Source organism: Lissotriton helveticus, chromosome 5_1 (genome assembly GCF_964261635.1).
Source record: "Lissotriton helveticus chromosome 5_1, aLisHel1.1, whole genome shotgun sequence".
In the NCBI taxonomy this organism is placed as follows: Eukaryota; Metazoa; Chordata; class Amphibia; order Caudata; family Salamandridae; genus Lissotriton; species Lissotriton helveticus.
The window spans coordinates 1,956,626,227-1,956,648,180 of NC_136065.1; the positions used below are offsets into that span (position 1 = coordinate 1,956,626,227).

Consider the following 21,954-nt stretch of genomic DNA (forward strand, 5'->3'; position numbering starts at 1 on the left):
AGGGGGGCCCACGATGTAGTCCAGCAGGGTCAAGCAGCCACTGTAAGAAGGAGAGGTGGCTGTACTAAGGATCAGCCCTCCGGGTCACCGCAGGATGTTGTGCGGTGTGCAGAGCCCACCTGTAGACGGTAAGCACACAGACGTCCCCGAGGGGGGGCTCTTCAACCTCCGTCCCGCCCGGGCGCCATTTTGAGGTCAGGCGCTGAGATCGTTCTGACAGCCCCCGTGGACCCACAGTGATTCTGTCTCTAATAGGGAGTTTTCGGGCCTAGCGCTCATCAACACGCACCTTGTTTGGGTGAGAAGCCGCCGGGCAGCCTTGCGCAGACGGGGCTTCGCGCTGGAAGCCAGTCACTCCTCGACGGTGGGGTCGGGCCTCATTCGGGGTCCAGCGTATGTCACAGACCCGCGGTCCCCACGGCAAGGGTATGTCCTATGGACGAGCACTGCGGCAACTTGCACTCCTCGGTTCCGCCGCCGTGCGGAAGGTCGTTAGGGACAGCTGGCTCCGAATCACGGATTCGCTGCAGCCATCTTGTTGTCCGGCGCACGCCTCCGGCAGCACAAATCTCCCGTTTCTGCAGCCGTCAGTGCAGGCGCTCAGGGCTGCGGTATCACTTTAGGTGCCGGACGCGTTCCGGTTGATGAATCGAGCAAAGCCGGCTTACAGCGACCACTTAGAACGGGCACGATGCTGGCCCGATCGCGGAGCCTCAGCGAGACACCACCGCCATCGTGGCTTGCGTAGCCACGCCCCCACCCCGATGAGTACACGTTTTGTACACTCCAGATATTTTGGTGCAAATCCAGTCCCATTTCAGAAAAGTGACGGTCCTCAGTTTAGTCCTCTGAGTGGGCAATTCCTGCTAATGAAGCGCCTAGATACTCGGCTGATGTGAGCGCTATAAAACACAGCCTTTGCACATACCTGATCACTTTACATACAATGTGCACATAGAATCGCAAACTACCCTAATTTCACCGCGGGTGCGCCCTTTCTTTCATGTGAGTTCAGATTACAGGGATATTAGAGGCTGGATCTAACTGCAGAGAAAGGTCAGATCTATATTCACCCGGGTGAAAATGCCATTGGCCAGTTACGGATGATTTTGTTTTGCTCCCGGCGCTGCTGCAGGGGGTGTTGTAGCATATACTGATCTGCTGCGGAGAAACTTCCGGTTCATTCCAGTGGCCTCTTGGAGCTGGCTGTTGGTGCCTAATGGCGCCTATAGGTTGTGTCTAATTTTTTAGAAGAATAATCTATGCCGGGGCTGACATTTTCTCAGAATCCCACTGGTGTGATGCCGAATGTCGGGAACAGCTCAACAGGAGCAAGGGGAGGGGGGAGGCTGAGAGGGCGACAGACTAGGAACAAGCACTCCGAACAAGCACCTGGCTTCCTGCTGTCATAAAAGGTTCCTTATCTTCTTTATGGGGCCATCTGGAAAGTCTGAAAAGGACGGGGCTTACAGAGAAAGAAGAACGTCACTAGGACCTCTTCTCGAATGGCTGGCCACCTTTAGAACGCCAGCCAATGGAAAAGAGTGGCGAGGCTTACCCTCGCTAGTGAAACTCACTCTACCTCATTAAGTCTCGCCAGCTCGACTGCGCAAGTGGGCAGTCTTTCTTAGGCTGAGACCTAAAAATACAGAAGACTTTTAGATACACATAGAAGGGAGCAAAGTAAAGGGTAGAGAGGGCAAAAAACGGATACTACTTTTTTTCTACAAGAGGCAGAAGTGGGTTAGCTGTACTCTGAAAAACAGACTGAGAATAGCTCTTTACAAATCTTCACATAACCTCACAGTTTGTAGTGACATTGAATAGGGTAGAAGAAACAAGTTACTTACCTGTAACTACAGTTATCCAGTATTGGTATCTTTCATAGATTAACATGGCTGAATCATTACCCGTCGTCATAGTGGGAGTCCCACAGTACATAAATAACAAAGTAGTAAGTACTAGACAATACATTTCCATAGGCTAATATGGTAGCAACCGCTTTTTCTATAGCCTATTAGTCTCCTTTTACAACCAAACTGAAAACTCAGCCAATCAGCACCCAGCATTCTCTAGAACCTTCCCAAGAGAGGCTGAGTACCTCAGATTTTCCCAGCACGAGTAAGCAAGGACTGTATCCTAGAGGTGCCTCTCCGGGAAGGAGGGTGAGTTGCATGTGAATCTATGAAAGATACCAATACTGGATAACTGTAGTTACAGGTAAGTAACTTGTTTCTTATCCAGTATTGGGGTATCTTTCATAGATTCACATGCCTGAATCAGAGTAGTAAGTAGTTCCTTGTCTACATATACATATATATATATATATATATATATATATATATATATATATATACACACATATGTGGACAGCCCTGTAGTAACGCCACTGTGTGTGACAATGCTTTGGGACAGGAAGTGCATAATGGTGGCATGAATAATGTTGTGCAGCAAGAGGTGACTGTACTACGACCCACTGGGGTGTTTATGACTTTTATTTGCACGATTCAACTCACTGGAAATTTAATTCACACTACAGATCCCAGGAGGCCACAGTGTGGCCACGCCCACTCGGGCGAGGATCAAGTTGTAGCACCTGCATGCTGAGAGTTCTTCGTTTCCAGTCCATGAGCCCAGGATGAAGTGCGCAGAGCACGAAACGCGTCGGCTGGACTTCTGTTAATAATTGGTGGAAAAGTCGCTTTGAACTGCATACCAGCTGCCATTAAATACGGATGCAATACTTACCTTCCTGTGTGGGCCCCTTCTGTTTGGAGGTAACTTTGTGTGTTGATTTAAATAGCGGTTGGCCTCAGCCGCTTGAAGGAGCCCCGCTGTTTGTGGACAGCCCTGTAGTAACGCCACTGTGTGTGACAATGCTTTGGGACAGGAAGTGCATAATGGTGGCATGAATAATGTTGTGCTGCAAGAGGTGACTGTACTACGACCCACTGGGGTGTTTATGACTTTTATTTGCACGATTCAACTCACAGCAACTCACTGGAGTTTTAATTCACACTACAGATCCCAGGAGGCCACACTGTGGCCACGCCCACTCGGGCGAGGATCAAGTTGTAGCACCTGCATGCTGAGAGTTCTTCGTTTCCAGTCCATGAGCCCAGGATGATGTGCGCAGAGCACGAAACGCGTCGGCTGGACTTCTGTTAATAATTGGTGGAAAAGTCGCTTTGAACTGCATACCAGCTGCCATTAAATACGGATGCAATACTTACCTTCCTGTGTGGGCCCCTTCTGTTTGGAGACAGACAGACAGACAGACAGACAGACAGACAGACACACACACACACACACACACACCCTCCCTTGTGGGGACTATGTGTGAATACCAGCCTTGTGGGGACTAACCTTTCCCAATGTGTTTAAAACACACTAATAACAGAAAAATGTTGAGAAAAATTCATGATACAGGATCCTGCTTCAAATTTGGAAATATATTGTTATTTAATCGTGCGCACAGCACCATCCTTGTGGGGACTTGAACACGTGCTACCATCCTTGTGGGGACCTAGTCTGTAATACTATTTGTGATTGTATACAGTTGAAGGCACATGGCAAAATGTTTATTTTATCAACAGTATACACAAACAGCATTATAATCTATTCTTATATAAATTGCTGCATATATAGTAGGGGTATACGTTGAAGACACATTATGTTAATGTGCCAGAAAATATATCATGCTTAAAGAAAGGCCCTTAAAGCTGTATTTAACCTATTTATTAGTGCTTACAATCTTAGGAGATAAGCTCCACTCGGTCAAATTCTCTAACTCGAACACTCTCTATCACTTTACTCTTGTGACTGACCTTTCAAAATCTCAGTGGCCATCTTTTTTCCCCTTTTTAGGGCTCGACCTCTGCCAATGCATCTGCCAACCCACCATACAGCTCCACCGATGCACCCACCACACAGCTCCGCCAATGCACCCACCACACAGCTCCGCCGAGGCACCCACCACACAGCTCCGCCGAGGCACCCACCACACAGCTCCGCCGATGCACCCACCACACAGCTCCACCTACACAGCTCCACCGATGCACCCACCACACAGCACCACCGATGCACCCACCACACAGCACCACCGATGCACCTACCACACAGCTCCACCGAGGCACCCACCACACAGCTCCACCGATGCACCGACCACACAGCTACACCGATGCACCGACCACACAGCTCCACCGATGCACCGACCACACAGCTCCACCGATGCACCGACCACACAGCTCCACTGACACTGCTCCACCGATGCACCCACCACACAGCTCCACCGAGGCACCCACCACACAGCTCCACAGAGGCACCCACCACACAGCTCCACCGAGGCACCCACCACACAGATCCACCGAGGCACCCACCACACAGCTCCACCGAGGCACCCACCACACAGCTCCACCGATGCACCCACCACAAAGCTCCACCGATGCAGCCACCACACAGCTCCACCGACACAGCTCCACCGAGGCACACACCACACAGCTCCACCGAGGCACCCACCACACAGCTCCACCGAGGCACCCACCATACAGCTCCACCGAGGCACCCACCATACAGCTCCACCGATGCACCCACCACACAGCTCCACCGATGCACCCACCACACAGCTCCACCGATGCACCCACCACACAGCTCCACCGATGCACCCACCACACAGCTCCACCGATGCACCCACCACACAGCTCCACCTAGGCACCCACCACACAGCTCCACAGATGCACCCACCACACAGCTCCACAGATGCACCCACCACACAGCTCCACAGATGCACCCACCACACAGCTCCACAGATGCACCCACCACACAGCTCCACAGATGCACCCACCACACAGCTCCACAGATGCACCCACCACACAGCTCCACAGATGCACCCACCACACAGCTCCACAGATGCACCCACCACACAGCTCCACAGATGCACCCACCACCCAGCTCCACCGATGCACCCACCACACAGCTCCACTGATGCACCCACCACCCAGCTCCACCTATGCATCCACCACAGCTCCACTGACACAGCTCCACCGATGCAACCACCACACAGCTCCACCGACACAGCTCCACCGATGCACCCACCACACAGCTCCACTGATGCACCCACCACAGAGCTCCACCGATTCACCCACCACAGAGCTCCACCGATGCACCCACCACAGAGCTCCACCTATGCCCCCACCACAGAGCTCCACCGATGCACCCACCACAGAGCTCCACAGATGCCCCACCACACAGCTCCACCGATGCACCCACCACACAGCTCCACCGAGGCATCTACCACACAGCTCCACCGATGCACCCATCACACAGCTCCACCTATGCACCCACCACACAGCTCCACCGAGGCACCCACCACACAGCTCAACAGATGCACCCACCACACAGCTCCACAGAGGCACTCACCACAGCTCCACAGATGCACCCACCACACAGCTCCACCGAAGCACCCACCACACAGCTCCACCGATGCACCCACCACACAGCTTTACCGATGCACCCACCACACAGCTCCGCCGAGGCACCTACCACACAGCTCTGCCGATGCACCCACCACACAGCTCCGCCGAGGCACCTAGCACAGCTCCACCGAGGCACCCACCACACAGCTCAACCGATGCACCCACCACACAGCTCTACCGATGCACCCACCACACAGCTCTACCGATGCACCCACAACAGCTCCACCGATGCACCCACAACAGCTCCACCGATGCACCCACCACACAGCTCCACCAATGCACCCACTAAGCTCCACCGATGCACCCACCACACAGCTCCACCGATGCACCCACCACACAGCTCCACTGATGCACCCAGCACCCAGCTCCACCGATGCACCCACCACCCAGCTTCACCGATGCACCCACCACACAGTTCCATCCACACAGCTTCACCGATGCACCCACCATCCAGCTCCGCCGATGCACCCACCATCCATCTCCACCGATGCACCCACCACACAGCTCCACCGACACAGCTCCACCAATGCACCCACCACACAGCTCCACCGATGCACCCACCACACAGCTCCACCAATGCACCCACCACACAGCTCCACCAATGCACCCACTAAGCTCCACCGATGCACCCACCACACAGCTTCACCGATGCACCCACCACAGAGATCCACCGAGGCACCCTCTACACAGCTCCACCGATACACCCACCACACAGCTCCACCAATGCACCCACCACACAGCTCCACCGATGCACCCACCACACAGCTCCACCTACACAGCTCCACCGATGCACCCACCACACAGCTTCACCGAGGCACCCACCACACAGCTCCACCGAGGCACCCACCGCACAGCTCCACCGAGGCACCCACCACACAGCTCCACCGAGGCACCCACCACACAGCTCCACCGATGCACCCACCACACAGCTCCACCGATGCACCCACCACACAGCTCCACCGATGCTCCAACTAAGCTCCACCAACGCACCCACCACACAGCTCCACCAATGCACCCACTAAGCTCCACCGATGCACACACCACTCAGCGCAACCACAGCATCACAGCACAACCACAGCATCACTCAGCACCACCACAGCATCACTCAGCGTAACCACAGCATCACTCAGCGTAACCACAGCATCACTCAGCGCAACCACAGCATCACTCAGCGCAGCCACAGCATCACTCAGCGCAGCCACAGCATCACTCAGCGCAGCCACAGCATCACTCAGCGCAGCCACAGCATCACTCAGCGCAGCCACAGCATCACTCAGCGCAGCCACAGCATCACTCAGCGCAGCCACAGCATCACTCAGCGCAGCCACAGCATCACTCAGCGCAGCCACAGCATCACTCAGCGCAACCACAGCATCACTCAGCGCAACCCCAGCATCACTCAGCGCAACCCCAGCATCACTCAGCGCAACCCCAGCATCACTCAGCGCAACCACAGCATCACTCAGCGCAACCACAGCATCACTCAGCGCAACCACAGCATCACTCAGCGCAACCACAGCATCACTCAACGCAACCACAGCATCACTCAACGCAACCACAGCATCACTCAACGCAACCACAGCATCACTCAACGCAACCACAGCATCACTCAGCGCAACCACAGCATCACTCAGCGCAACCACAGCATCACTGGTTCAAATATGTTCTTTCAATGTTTCAAGCTGTTTTCAAGCTTTCATTATTACAAATCACAAAAAGATGTTAATATTTCACTTCTGTTCTTGGATATTCGTCACAATAAAAAACACTGAACATAATCTTCACAAAAGTTATTTACAAAAGTTTAAGCTATTGCCATTACAAATTAAATACATTATTTAAGTATTAATTATTTAAAAAAATTAAAAGCCATTGTTATTTGTAATATCAATACATCCAAGTCACGTAAATACAAAACATGTTGCATTACAAATGCTTTAGGTGTCACATTTGCGAAAGTTATAACTATTTGCATTGTAAATGACAAAGCTATTAATTTAGCTATTTTAAAAAATAACACAAAAATAAAAAAAAATTCATTTATAAGACCAATAGCTCAAACTTTCCCTAATGCGAGCCCTATTGCATTTCCAATGCTTGCTTATGTTATGCAACTAATAACATTGACAAAGCCAATAGTCTGGGCTTGTTGTAGGTGTAATGTTACTTGTTGAATTGTATATCTGCATGCAATGACAGAAGCAGCAAAATACCAGTCAGGCCCACACTATGCGAAGCACAGATTTTTAGTTTGTGTGTTTAAGCCACGCCCTTAAATACAACGGCCACGCCCTTATGAGAGGCCACTAAGTCCCTCCCCCTCCCCCCGGCAGTTTTTTCATCCCACTAAAAGCCGTTTAAGAGACGCTGTTGCTCGGAGGACAGGCACACTGCGAACAAGAAAAGCTGGTAATCAAGGGGTCGTTGGACCTGCATTTACAATCCACGTTTTAGTTGTTAGGGCGGGCGCGAAATAAGGACTTGAAATCGTACACAAGCTTGTGAGTTATAGATCAAGCATGCTTGCTAGCCGGTTGTCGACTGCGTTGTCTCAAGAACTGACTATTTGCTGAAGCTTTAAAAAACCTAGAGAAGGGGGTGGAGGTGCCTTCACTAACAGCGTGGAGCAGAGACATGGATGTGGCTATAACTGGAAGGGCAGTGTTTAGTAATAGAGGATGCCCCAGAAAATAGGGTGACCAACCGTCCGTAAATTTCACGGACAGTCCGTCATTTCGGCCGTCTGTCCGTTGTCCGTGAAGGATCTTTTAACGGGCGCCATTTGTCCGTAATTTTAACCCGGCACCGGTTGCAACTCCCTGAAGCCGGCACAGCTTGCCCCCACCTCCCTTCTTGACTCCGATGCTGAGGCCGGGTGCAACACTCAGAGGCAGACAGCAGTACAAACGCTCAGATACCCGGCAGCACTGGAGGGGCACAGCGGGGTGGCAACCCTGACACCTTCAGCCTTTGATGAGCTGTTAAAGGTGCTTGAAGGTGACTGAGAGGGGGTGGGTGGAAGCTGCAGGAGCTGGGGCATCCTATTCTGATGCAAACAGCCCTGAATGCGGCATGTCTTCACAATTTAGAGGGGCTTGACACATTCCATTTCTCCCCAGGGCCCCAAACATCCTAGAACCGGCCCTGATTAAACCGAGGCAGCACGTGAGCGTAATTACTGTCACTAAATTGTAAATAAACCTCTGTTCTTCAAACATGCAGTCTATAATGTAAGAAAAAAAAAGAAAAGGTACAATCGCACCCACACTGATTAACAAAGTATCGAGGACTATCAGTTAAATCAGTTCTCTTCGAGTATCTCCTTTAAGTACTGTACATCAGTGTGTGGTGGGGGGGAGGGGGGTGGGCAAAACTAACATTTTGGAAAGAAAGCCTGTCTTATCGTTGTCTTCTCCATGAGGGGGTGAGGAGCCCTACCCCACCCTGGAAGAGACCAAGATGATACTAGAATACTGCATGCCCACCCTGGTGGATCCTGTTCCCCCTCTTGTGATGGTTCCTGCCCCCCCACCCAGTGATGACTGCTGTCCCCCCATGTGGTGACTCCTGTCCTGTCCTGTCCTCCCCTGTGGTGGATCCTGTCTCTGCCCTGGGTGGCTTCTGGCCCCCCATGTGGTGGCTCCTGCCCCCCCCCGTCCCACCTGTGGTGGCTCCTGTCCCCCCCTGTGGTGGATCCTGTCTCCGACCTCGGTGGCTTCTGTCCCAGTCCTGGAATGGCTCCTGCAGCGAGGGTGAAGTTCTAGATGGGTCTCTTCTCAAAAAGGCTCAGCTCAAAATTAATATGAAAAGGTGGGCGAGTGAGCAAGTGAAGGGATGGATGGATGGCTGGATGAATTAGTGAAAGGGTAAATGGATGAATGAAAGATTGAATAGATGGATAATGAGAGGATGGATAGATGAGTGAGTGGAAAAGGTAAATAGCTGGATGTATGGTTGGAAGGGTAGCTGGATGGGTAAACGGGTGGATGGATGAGTGAAAGGATGGATGAGTGAAAAGGTGGATGATGAGTGAGTGAGTGGGTGGATGGATGAGTGAAATGATGGATGGATTGATGAACTGATAAGTGCAAGGGTGAATGGATGGGCAGATGAGCGAAAGGGTGGATGTAAGGATGGATGAGTGAGTGAAAATGAAGGTGGATGGACAAAAGGATGAATAGATGAGTGAAGGAGTAAAAGGATAAATGGATGAGAGAAAGGATGGATGAGTGATAGGGTCAATGGATGGATTCATCAGTGGATGAGTAGATGGGTGGGTGGGTGGATGGATGGAAGGAAGGATTGCAAAGTGAAGGGGTCGATGGAGAGAGAAAGGGAGGATGGATGACTGAAAGGGTGGATGGATGAGTGACTGGGTGGATGGATAGTAAGTAAATGTAAAAATGTAAATTGATACTTGTATAGCGCACTACTCACCCGCAAGGGTCTCAAGGCGCTTGTACGAATACCGCTGTGGAACCCATCCTGGTTTTCCCTGTGAGGTGTCCACTCCTTGGCACCCCCAAGGTGGAGGCCAGGCATCCTTAGCGTTGTGGGGGCCGTTGTGGAGATTAAGCAAGCTATTGCCCAGAGTTGCAGAGTGGGACTCCATGATTGGAATAGGTACCGAGGCGAGAATTATCAGGTCCGTGGAATTTTGAGCCCAACACCCGCCGAGGCGGAGAATTGAACCCTGGTTCCGGGCTAGATCTCTGCATCAGGGTCTGCCGCTCTAACCATTGAGCCACACTTCTCCACTAAGTGAAAGGATGGCTGGATGGGTGAAAGGGTAAATGGCTGGATGGATGAGTGAATGAATGGATGGATGGGTAGAAGAGTGGATGGATGAGTGTACAGATGGATAGGGTGAAAGGATGGATGGATAATGGATGGATGAGTGAAAGGATGAATGAAGGGATGGATGAGTGAAATGAAAGATGGAAGGATACATGATGGATAGGTTTGCAAATGGTTGAATATGTTTGGATATGGCTGGGCTTACTTAAATACCATTGCGCGACCTCTGATGTGTCTGTAAAACTTATCCAATTATCCTGAAGTTTTGTCCTGAATTTTGACCTCCTGTCCTGAATTTGTGTCCTGAATTTTGACCCTTTGTCCTGAATTTTTACACTCACCGTCCTGAATTTGCACCAATGCCAGTTGGTCACCTACCAGAAAATGGACTAAAATCTGGGGAACATGGAATGAATACTGGGAGGTATTTGTGATCCACCAGCAGATAATTAAAGTGATGACTCTGGACTGGATGAGGGGTGGTGGGTGCTGGGTGGAGGGGCGAGGCTTGACAAAAACTGTGAATAATTGGCAGAACACTGTATATGAGCTACGTGCAGAACTGTGTATTGTTGAAATGTGGATTTATACAGATAGGTTATGTATGAAAATGACTCAAGTTACTGACATGATGGAAAAAATAAAACGTTTTTCCAAAAAAAAAAAAAACCTAGAGAAGAAACTGGAGCAATGGGGGTCAAGCGCACACGTTTTGGCCGGATGGCCCAGTGACAAAACTAGGATGTCTTGGAACAGTGTCTCCGCAGAACGCGGGACCAGGGCGCAGACTCCACACCGGGTTTGAACGTACTCTGCAAGCCCGGATAGTGGCACGTGACGCAACGAACAGCTGGTAAAACAAGCCGCCAGCCCGTGCCGTGCAATAAATAGACACAGGCCTTCATTTAGGACGAGGCAGGCATGCGTCTTGAAGAGAAAGAGAAACAATGCTTGCTTTGGATGAATGCATGTCAGAGGACAACTGTTCGAGGCAGCTGGCGGAGGGCCTCTGCGCACAGGCATTCAACGGTAGGGAGCTCGGCATTTCTTCCCTCCCCACCTGCCCGAGAGCTCAGCGTGAACCGGCGCAGTGGCGCTCCTACCTGGTAATCCTGGTCATCGATGGCGAACCGCTCCCGCAGATTCCTGAACACCATCGGGCAGTATTCTTTGAACTTAAAACGGCTCGGCAAGTTTTCTCTGCAAAAGAAATGGCAAACTCTAAGAACCGAGTCTGACGGAACCAAACAGGAGTCATTAGGTTTACGTAAAGGTTCAACAAAATGCAGCCCTGCAGTCATGAATAAGCGCTGGCAGCTACCCTCGATGGCTCATCTCTAAACAATACGGACCACAAACAAATATAATGTCCACAGGCTATTTCCGCTCACGTCAACATCTGCCACAGACCCATCAAGGAGCCTGGATTTCAAACGCCACCAACAAATGGTAAAGTGCTATACGAAGCCAACGTCATAAAATGACTCACAAACTACATATCAGAGACTCGTAGTCAGTCCTGCAATCCTGAATTAAGGCTAGTGGACGTGTAACAGTGGTACACTTAGCGTACTTGAAAAGCATAACAAGCCCTGGCAATGCCAATAGGTCTGGCTTATAACAAAGCGGGTCTTGCTCGCCTCATGTATGAGTTTGGCACTCAATTAGTCACTTTATATACGATTCTTATCACTGGACTCATAAAGCCACTTTCCCTTTCTTGCATTCACCCAATTAACCATTGCTATAAAACAGAAACACAAACTCAAGAAATGTATAGAGGATAAAAGAATAAAAGCAGATAAAAAGAAAAAATGCTACCACCTAAACCTGGCGGACATATGCTTCCAATCCCCCCAAAAAACATAGCAGCAAGTCAGTGACTGTCTTGCAAAGTTATTGCAAATAGGGTTTCATTGCTTTCAGGTTCAACATAGCTTCTTGGAGAAAAAAATGTGACAATCTATGCACAAAACCATTCCAAGATGGCTGCTCAATAAGCATGCAGTGGGCAGCCATTTGAATGGCAAAGTATAGACTTTACTACTGCTTTACTGATCCAAGATGTCAAACATAAAGCTTCTAAACAAAGGTGGTCTTTCTTGATGCTGTAAAACAAAAAAACTCTAGGCAATTCCACTCCAAGATGGTATCCAAGTTTCAAAACAGTGCGGCACAGAATGCAGCAAACTCCAGATGAAATGACTGGCAAGCGAGTGGCTTGGTAGAACTGTCTGTGGTGCGGAAGGAAGCTATATTAAAGGCAAGCATTTTCAATGCAATAGGTCTCGCATTTACGAGAGTTTGAGCTATTGGCATTGTAAATGTCAATTCCTTTTATTTATGTGTTCTGAAAACAGAAATAAAAGGCATTGCCTTTTACATTGCCAATGCAATTGCAAATGCAATTGCAATTGCAAATGCGAGACCTATTGCATTGCAAATGCGTTCGTGCTATACATTATTTTTTTTAAAGCATTAGGAGAGAGCACGTCATGTTGAATGTTTGTGTTTTTTTTTTATGTTTGGGACAGAGAGTGAATGTAAGACCGAATCAGTTAATGGATGGATAAATCGATGCATGAATGCAAAGATGAGTGGGGGAATGCATCTATGATGATTTATTGAGACCCTAAATCCCTCAATGATGCAAAAAGCACTTTGATTCCTAAGCCAGACCTATTGACATTGCCAACGCTTGTTGGTTATTTTACTTAATTGGCTGTGTTTCATCCTGTAAATTATCCATGAGAGGCAGGCCTGCATTACTCAATGCTGATTTCATGCAACATCAAGATCATGCTAAGATGAATGTCAGAAACCTCAAGACTCTGTTGCAGATGTTTGAAAAAGGTGTGGTGAGAGTGGGATCCAGACCCCCAAATCCGTCATTTGCTGCAGAAGATTTAAATGCCACTACTGTCACGTGGGACTTAAACCAGTGTCAAATGCACAGACAGGTTTAGAACCTCCCTGAGAGCCGAGTGATACTGCTTGAATTGTAGTAACGTCCAACCGTGCTCTTGTGTCACAGACTGGTAGAAACTCCTGTAGGAGGAGCGTTGTACCAGTGGCTAGAGCTGTAGACTTTGGAGTCTGGGGACATGGGTTTGAATCCGGCCTCAGTGCTTGGTTCAATGTTGTGTGATTCTGGATAAATCACTTAAATATGTGAAATGTATGTATGTGATCCAAACTTGATGTTCAGAGTGAGTCAAATATCTTTATACAGCTGAAACAGTCATAAAAGTATAACATAGTTATAGAGATTTAGAGAGAGAGAGAGAGAGAGATTTAGAGAGAAAGATTCATAGAGAGAGATTTGGAGAGAGATTTGGAGAGAGAAATTTAGAGAGATTTAGAGAGAGATATTTGAAGAGAAGTTTAGAGAGATTTAGAGAGAGAGAGAGTCATTTTCAGGGAGAGCTTCAGCGCAGGTACCCCCTTCTTTGGAAGCGGTATCTGGGGGTTACTGGCCCCCACTGAACCCCCTGCTCCCCGTCACACGAGCGCAGACAGGCAAGGCGGCGGAACAGGCGGGAAACTGCACTCTTCTAAGCGGCCATTTTCCATATCTCCTGCCAGCAGCTGGAAAAAGTTTTGCCAAGACGTTATAAGCAAATCGGTTGCACCGCTGCCAGGGAGAGGCGAGCTCCTGAGTCCGACGGGCCCTAAGAGGTGACCGGAAGCTGGTACTGTGTGTGGTGAGAGGGTCTGGTGAACAAAGTGAATAAACACTCATTAACAAAGCTTGTGTACAGTGTGCTCACATGGTAGTACACTACGCATTAATCCATGAAAATAACACGTATAAGAGCACAAATCCCCACACACGGAGCAAAACTGACACGTACTCGCACAATATTCCACGCACATACAGGCATGGAATACCCGTGCACACACCGGACCCAGATATCCAGACACAAGGATGGTCAAAGACTAACGGGCGTAAAGCTACCCACGGACCAAACAGAGGACTACTCGCTTGTGCACATACACATAATAATATCACACACAAGTTAGTCAGCAGGCATACACATGCTTTTATTTATTGACATAAATAACACATCGAATCCGCCTTTCTAGTAGATTTTTTTCCCATCGAAATGTAATGCCCCCAATCAGCATTTAGGAATGGACTTGAGAGGTCGAAATACTCAAGCTGTAGTGGCCACGAACAGGTCCAAACACATGCTGACATTCAATAGAGCATCCCGGTTCAATGAGGCGTTTCAGTGAGTATAGGGGGAGGGGGTTTGGGAACAGATTGAAAGTGAGAAGAGGAGGTACTAAAATAAAGAATCCCGTTTTTGTGAAGCTTAGATTACAATGGGCAGGAATGTGAAAACGAGAGAATCTTAGTTTTTGAGAAAATCCATATGAGTGCCGACAAGAGAAGGTCAGTTAACAAATATTCTGCAAATTAAACTGTAGATTTGTGCTGAAAATAGGGAAGGTAGAAAATATATGTGAATCATTGACACTGAGGTGCTAAGGAAAAACTTTGAAGCCCTTACAAAAAGTGCACGCGCAGTGTGCTCGTTTTTAAGCACTGCACTCGTGCTTTTGGCACGCCGCTGGTTGCTCCCGCAAGGTGGATGCCACCACAGGCTCAAGTGCGTGCTTGAAAGTGCGCAGAGCGACGGCTAAAGGCCCTCCTATGCAGTGCATGCTCGCTGCGTAGGCAAGACCTAAAATAAGGATGAAAGGGGACCTATAAATGTAAATTAAGTTTGTAGAAATACAGAAAATGTAAAGCCTTCAGCCCAGACTGAAACATTTATTTTGATGCGTATGTGCACGTGATGAGGTAAAATGCAGTTACTCATAGGGCAATGACAAAAATAAGCTAATCCACTGTCCCATGCAGTACGACGTCAGGGCAAGTGTGTGACAAAGTTTGGCAAAGTTTGGTAACAAACATCAAAACCTTTCCCTAATATGGCATTCTGTAGAATTCTATGTAACAAAAAAATGAGTTGCTTATCTGCAATCGTGGTTTTGCAGCTAAAAAGCGCTTCTAGATTCACATTCTGTGCATCTCCATCCAGAGGTTAGGTCGGAAGTATAATAATAAAGGAGCTTATAAAGCGCATAGCTCCTCCAATATGAGTGTCCCAGCGCTACAGGATATCAAAATGACAACCGGAATACAAAAACGTTTTCTTTCTTTTGGGAGCTTTGATATAGACAGTACCTGAATAGGACACCGATGGTAAGTCCACCTGCCCCCTTACTTGCAAAGTATCTTTGTTTCTTGTTTTTTGCTTCCTCTACTACCCGCTTTCCTTCGGGAGGTGGGAAGGGCACACATGAATCTTGAAATCCTAAAGCTGCAAAACCTTTATTACAGGTAATTGAGTTATTTTGCAACGTGCACTCTCTTCTAGATTTACATGATGTGCGTAAATTACATAGAGGTGTTAGCCCACCTGTAGAGGGGAATTTAAAGAGGGAATGGATGAGAACAACTGTTTCAGCACTCTGTCTTATTGCCACTGATCTGCGTGCCTCTATGTCTACAGTTAATTTTGGGTAAAGTGTGTTCGGAAGACCATGCTGTTGCAGATGTCCTGTAGTGAAACGTTGACCATGACGGCCAGTGTGGCTCACTTCATTCTGGAGGATGCACTTTAGGTTTAATTTGTAATGTCTCATGACCCAGTAGATCCCAATGCTCAACGGTTTCCACTATCCATCTTCCCATGGTGTTCGTCATTAGTGTTGTGCCCAGTGCCACTGGGAAATGTTCCATGAAGAATTGCATGACCTGATTGATTTTCTGTGTCTCCTTTATGTAGTCCATCACAAGTCCTATTATATCTAATGGGAGAAGTGCTTTTTCTGCTTTGTCACTCAGATTTTTTAAAAATACTAGTAGGGTTATGGCCTAGTTGGTATTGAATGGTGACACTACTTTTGAAAGGATTTTAAGATGTTTTCTCATGTTAATCATATCTTTGCACATCAATGGAAAAGTCTTTAATCCCTTCCCGAAACCTCTTAATGAGATGCAATCACTGACAAATGGAACCTTAAGAAAGTGTAGGTTAGGTTGCAAACTGCTACATGCGTGTGAGGTACCTATCAACGTCTAATCCTACATTGATGGAAATTGTTTTTACAGGTACCACTTTAGGGTGCAACACTTCCTTAATGATGGGTTTACATGCTTCCCTTATGACATTCAGGGTTTTACTCCCGAAGTTGTAAGTAGCTGAATTCACCTATCTCAGCAACTAAGCAGTTAACTGTGGTTCTCCTGGGTTTCGGTGGAACATCTTAGCCCCTTGAATTTGAGCTTTTCCCGGAGGACTGTTATCTTCAGACACATGCTAGACACCTGAACAACTCAATATTGTATCTACCAAAGGTTGTTTTAGTTCCCATTTGTAAGAGGAATTAGTCAGTTTAGCTAATCTGCATGAATGTTATCTACCCCTGGGACCTGGTTTGCAGCAAGGTGCATGTTTCTTGAGATGGCCGACTCGCAAATGCTCTGTACTAGCTTAGAAAGTGGATAGGATTCTCAAGGGTATGCAATTTTACGAATTGTCTAACAAATAATCTAATTATCCCCTTTGGTGCTGTGCTTGAGGTGACACGTTATGGTAGTATTCTCATTATATCAGAGGTCTGAAAGTAGGGGGCTACATACGAGAGTTGGAAGTAGGCGTGAAGTGTGAGTCTGTGCAGAACCACAAACTAATATGCTTAAGTCTATTCACTAAGTCACCTTCAATGACTTTCCAAACAGAAAAAAGGTTGGACAATTCTCCTAACAAGGGCAAGTGTACAACTTTTTACATGATGGGGAAAGAAAGGTGGTGTAGTGTAAGTGAATTTCCAATCGGCAGGCAGATTTTCACATAAGCAAATGGGTGCTAGCATGGGATCAAAGCTTTGCTAGGCTTAACAGCTACCAGGCATACTTCTGTAAAGGTATGTGAATGTCTGAAAGTTATAAATCTGCACCAGTGTACAAACATATAGTTGTGGATGCACTTTTGTCGCTTTCTGTAAGAACTTAACTCCTAATTATTTTTTCATATTGCCTATATTGGTTTTATACACATGATTCTCCACTATTAGTCTTTCTTTTGGGCAGCGCATGCGCTGCTCTGCGAGCCAGGCTGTATTGGAGTATGGACTTGAAGACCGCCCACACTCCGTCCATATTTGTAATTGGCTTGTGTCATTGTCCTTTGTAAATGTTGTTTTCGCTTCGTTAATACGCTTGTTAGTCCCTCCTTAGTATTGCCTTGTCTTCACTTGTAACCTCCCATGACGACTGGCCCTTTGACTACAGTTGTTACACGGTACGTTTTATTTTAGTCTGAAAGCACTATTTTCTTTAATGAGTTCCTCATACTGCAGGAACTACATGCTTTCCTGCAACATCCAGCACGCCATGGGGCGCTTTTACAAAAAAAACATTTGTCAACTTGACTGACGAGGGCTTTTTTTGGTAAAAACGCCACATACCACGCTTTCACTATAAAAGTGGCCGCAGACCTAACACGGCTCATCTAAAGAAAGGGGCGCAGCCTCATTAACATGAAGGTGCAGCATGGGGTGCTTGTAAACAACGAGCATTTGCAATGCAATAGGTATCGCATTTTAGAAACTTTGATCTATTGGTATTGTAAATGACATTGCCTTATTTTATTGCAGGTTTTTCAACACAAAAGGCATTGTCATTTACAGTGCTAATAAGCTCAAAATTGCGCAATTGCGACACCTATTGCATTGCAAATGCATATTTTGTTTATTATATTGTATCAATCAGGCTTTACTAAGTGATGCCTCAGAGAAATGGTATGTAAAGTTGCACAATTATTAGCATATTTTTTTCAAGTGGTAATGTTTTGTGTACTTTTCACTTTTAAAGCAAACAATCACTACTCTTGTTTTCATGCTAATGCATGTAAAATCTTATAAAGGGAGCACTGTAAATAGCCTCAAATTATTACTTTTTTAAGCAATGTAAGCAGAGTTCACTTCGTTTCTTTACGTGCTAGCTCTAATACCAACTGGTTAGCATTAATGAACCATATATACAATTTTGAACAAAGTAACCATATGGATTCAAACCTTGCTACAGAGGCAGACAATCCTGTTTCATAGCTGTGTCCTGTAAATTGATAGCCAAAGGGATTGTGCTAGAGGGGTTGGGCATTCTTGCCAACAGAACAAAATAAACATATAAAAATGTTGTCCTTAACCTCAAACAATATATCAAGGGTGTCGGGAGATAGGAATTCTACACCCTTTGATATGGACCCCACTGCGTTTTCAGTTGTAACATTGCAGTTGTATTGTCTTTTAACCGCATGCGTGCGGGCGGAATTCTGCTCGTACGCTGACTTTTTCAAAAGCGCACTTTACGTGACGAGCCCTGAGCGTGCGAGGAGGCTACCTCATGACGAGCCCAGCTCGTCATCAGCGTCGAAGGGGTTAATACTTTCAACTCCCTTGTTTTGGATCTTGCTCTGGAAGGCTTTCAATGGCAGGTAAACCATTTTAAGCTGCCGATATTTGCTGTATTTGGACGCTTCCTCAGCAGACAACGGAACACAGTGCCTTAATTTTGAAACTCTCCATGACTGCCCACCTAGCCCACATGTGAAGCATCTGTTGTTATGGTGGCCCATCTTAGTGGTGTAGTAAGAGGTCTCTAATTCAAAATAATCTCCATGCTCCACCATTTCATCTCTTTATTGACTTTCTTTGTTAGAACCCTATAACCTTCATTTACCTTATAGTTTGCAACCACTGGCTTTTCAACTACTCTTCTGTTTGGATCAGGTGAATGAAAGAAGCCATCTTACCCAACAGTTTCATCACCATCCTCACTGTCAAAGACAGACGTCAGGTTAAAGGCAAGCCTAGTCTTGTCATCCCTGGACTTTCTTCAAGATTGGGTATGCGCAAGGCGACAGGAAATAAGCAAGAAAGAATGAAAGACAAATATGGGGCACGGTTGCCTTCACTTTGGCAGCAAGAAAAGACATATCATATGGGATAACGAGGCACATAGACAGCTGAACAGTGACCAACTCAATGTTTGCAAAGGGCCTACCCTTGCATTTTTAGAAAACTTTGTCCCTTTGAGCTACAAAAATCTGCAGCACATAATGATTATTTGGCAAGTGTGAGAAATCTATAAATACTGAAAAAACAGTGGTCGCAGAACTGCATTATTGCAGTGGCCTTTATGTATGCTCTAGCCTGGATTATGAAAAATACTGTTTCCTGAAAGCCTACTTCAAATTTGCGATAGGTTAATTTATTTTTACAATTCAATCGCAATCCCAACCGATGTAGAAGGTTCACTAATTTCTGAATGTTTTCTTTGGCAATGCTCAAATGTGTCCATGTATGGATACACATGAATAGCCTTTTTTGAAAGATAATTGCCAGTAATGTTTTGGTAAACATTTAGGTGCAGACTTCATGCAAAGAGGTAGGTAGTGTTTTGAACTGGTAATGTAGCCAATCTTTACAAACCTGAGGTATCTCCTGTGTGAACGGTGTATCATTATGTGGAAGTGGGAATTCTTGAAATCTACGGTCACCAGTTAGTCCTTCTCTAATAAAGAAATTACTTCCTTGAGAGTTGTAATGTGGTACCTTTGTGTTTTGATGAACATGATTGGTTGCACAGTTATGGCTTGTTTGGGACGAGAAAGTAAACTAAATACATCTGTTTCTCCCACTTCGAGGGGTTCTATCGCTATTGCATCTTTCAATAATAGTACCTGAACTTATGTTTGAAGCTTAAAGGACTTGTAGCTTGTCCTGTCTGTACTTTTGTTGTTTTGGTGGTGGTGTATTTGGTATTCTAATGAACTGATAAAATACACATGTTTTACTAGATTTAACACCCTCTTATCTGTTGTTATGAACTCCCAGGAGCTTAGAAGTCCATTATCCTAAACTAACAAGTTTGGCATGTGCATGGGGCCATCAATGCTGCCTCCAGACTTTACCCTGCCTCGAAAAAATGCCTTTGGCAGTGAAGGTTATTGACACTGTATTTTGAGGCAACTTGCTCCCTATGTGAGTTCTTTGAGCTTATGGGACATATATAGGTCTTCCCAGCCCCCTTCCCTGAGTGATGTCACCCGTTTTAAAGGAAGGGCTGAACATCGTCACATTACCATGGCCCTAGCTAGTCGTTGACTCATTCCATAAACTCTAGTGTCTGGTCCACTTGTAGTTGAAAAGATTATGTTCCACAAGGGGAATACGGACCTCGACAATCCGGCTTCAGAAGCCAGAAATATATAGCCGGGCACGTCTTTGTAGAACGATGCCTGTGGCTAGTTGTCTGCTGGCTGTGACTGTAGTGTATGTTTGAGACAGAGTTTTTAATGCTCTTGTCCTGCTTTATCGCAGTGTTGGCTTTTTTTGGTACTCTTTGGGTAGGTGAGACCAATTCTGATGTATGTGTCTGTTAATAAGGGCACCAGAATTGGAGATAAGCCAGGAGGGAGCTGCAGTTCCCTCCATCTTTCTCCCAACTGCTTCCAGTCCCTTGCTGTCTTTATATTGGGGTGGTGATGGCAATGAGGCTGGTGACATGGCACTCACCCTAGCTATAATAACTAATAATGAGTCAGGTTCCACATGCAGTTAGATACACTCTGGATCATGCACAGATTCCCTGTACCTCTTTTCTATCCCGGGCATTACTGTGGTAGTGGCATCTCACTTACTGGAGTTCTGTAGTTAATGTTGGGGGATAAAGGTGAACATAGGCAAAAACGGATTTGTCTTGAGACAAGGTTCAAGATCTCAAAGAGGAAACACATTTCTTCCATTGACAAGGTGCTTCTCTTCAGCCTTTCCAACTCTGAGAGCCCCATCCTGTCTGCAGCCATCCATTGGGCAAGCTCCATTGGGCAAGCTAAACCTTGTCCCTGTGAACCAAAGTCTTAGGACCAGATTTAGAGATCGGCAGACAGGGTACTTTGTCACAAACGTGACAGAGTAATTCGTCTGCCAAACCCTCGGTCCGCCCACTCAATTTTGAATTGGACAGAAATGCAGTCTTCTAACGGTAGAGCCTTCCTAGCTCCACTGTAGGAAATCTTACTCTAATGGCCTGATGGGGTGGGGTCATCAGAGTAAACCAACTGATCAAATGGGGAAAGATGACTTGTCCTGCATAACCAGGGTATGCAGTTTACGTTCTTACCAGTCCCAATTTAACCCTCAGTTCATGACAACATTGTGGCACTCAATGTCCTGTGGTACAGAAAGATTTGTATATTTTTCTGCCACGGAAAGGCCATTTAATTATAAGCGTTGTATTCCAAAGTGCTGTGCTTAACACAAGGGACACAAAACTGGCAACATCTTTTAGTGCCACGTGGAGAACTCCATTGTTATACTTTGTCATTGGAAAATCTTTCCACTTGATAATCCTATATCTGGGAAAATACCAAAAACACTGAGCAGATGTAATTGTTTTTTTCGCCAATGTTATGTGAAATCCAAGACAAAGAACTTTAAAGACTATAACCGAACTGTATGTCAGTCTCCCATGAACAAACGGCCAAGACATTCAGGCACGAACAGAACAACAGGCCAGAAAAAAACACTTAAAAGTATATTGCTCAGTAAAATCACCTACAAAAGAAGCAACTGGGACATAACCACAACACCGTTCCCAGGA

The 21,954-nt window shown here is 46.8% G+C and overlaps 1 protein-coding gene across 1 annotated transcript in view; it reads right to left on the reverse strand.

The window, feature by feature from the left end:
- Nucleotides 1-21,954, reverse strand: part of PIP4K2B (phosphatidylinositol-5-phosphate 4-kinase type 2 beta) — a 551,068-nt gene that overhangs the window by 275,278 nt on the left and 253,836 nt on the right. The window contains exon 3 of the mRNA XM_078645621.1: nucleotides 11,375-11,471. Coding sequence (XP_078501747.1) covers nucleotides 11,375-11,471 — 97 coding nt within the window. The remainder of the gene's footprint in view (nucleotides 1-11,374; nucleotides 11,472-21,954) is intronic.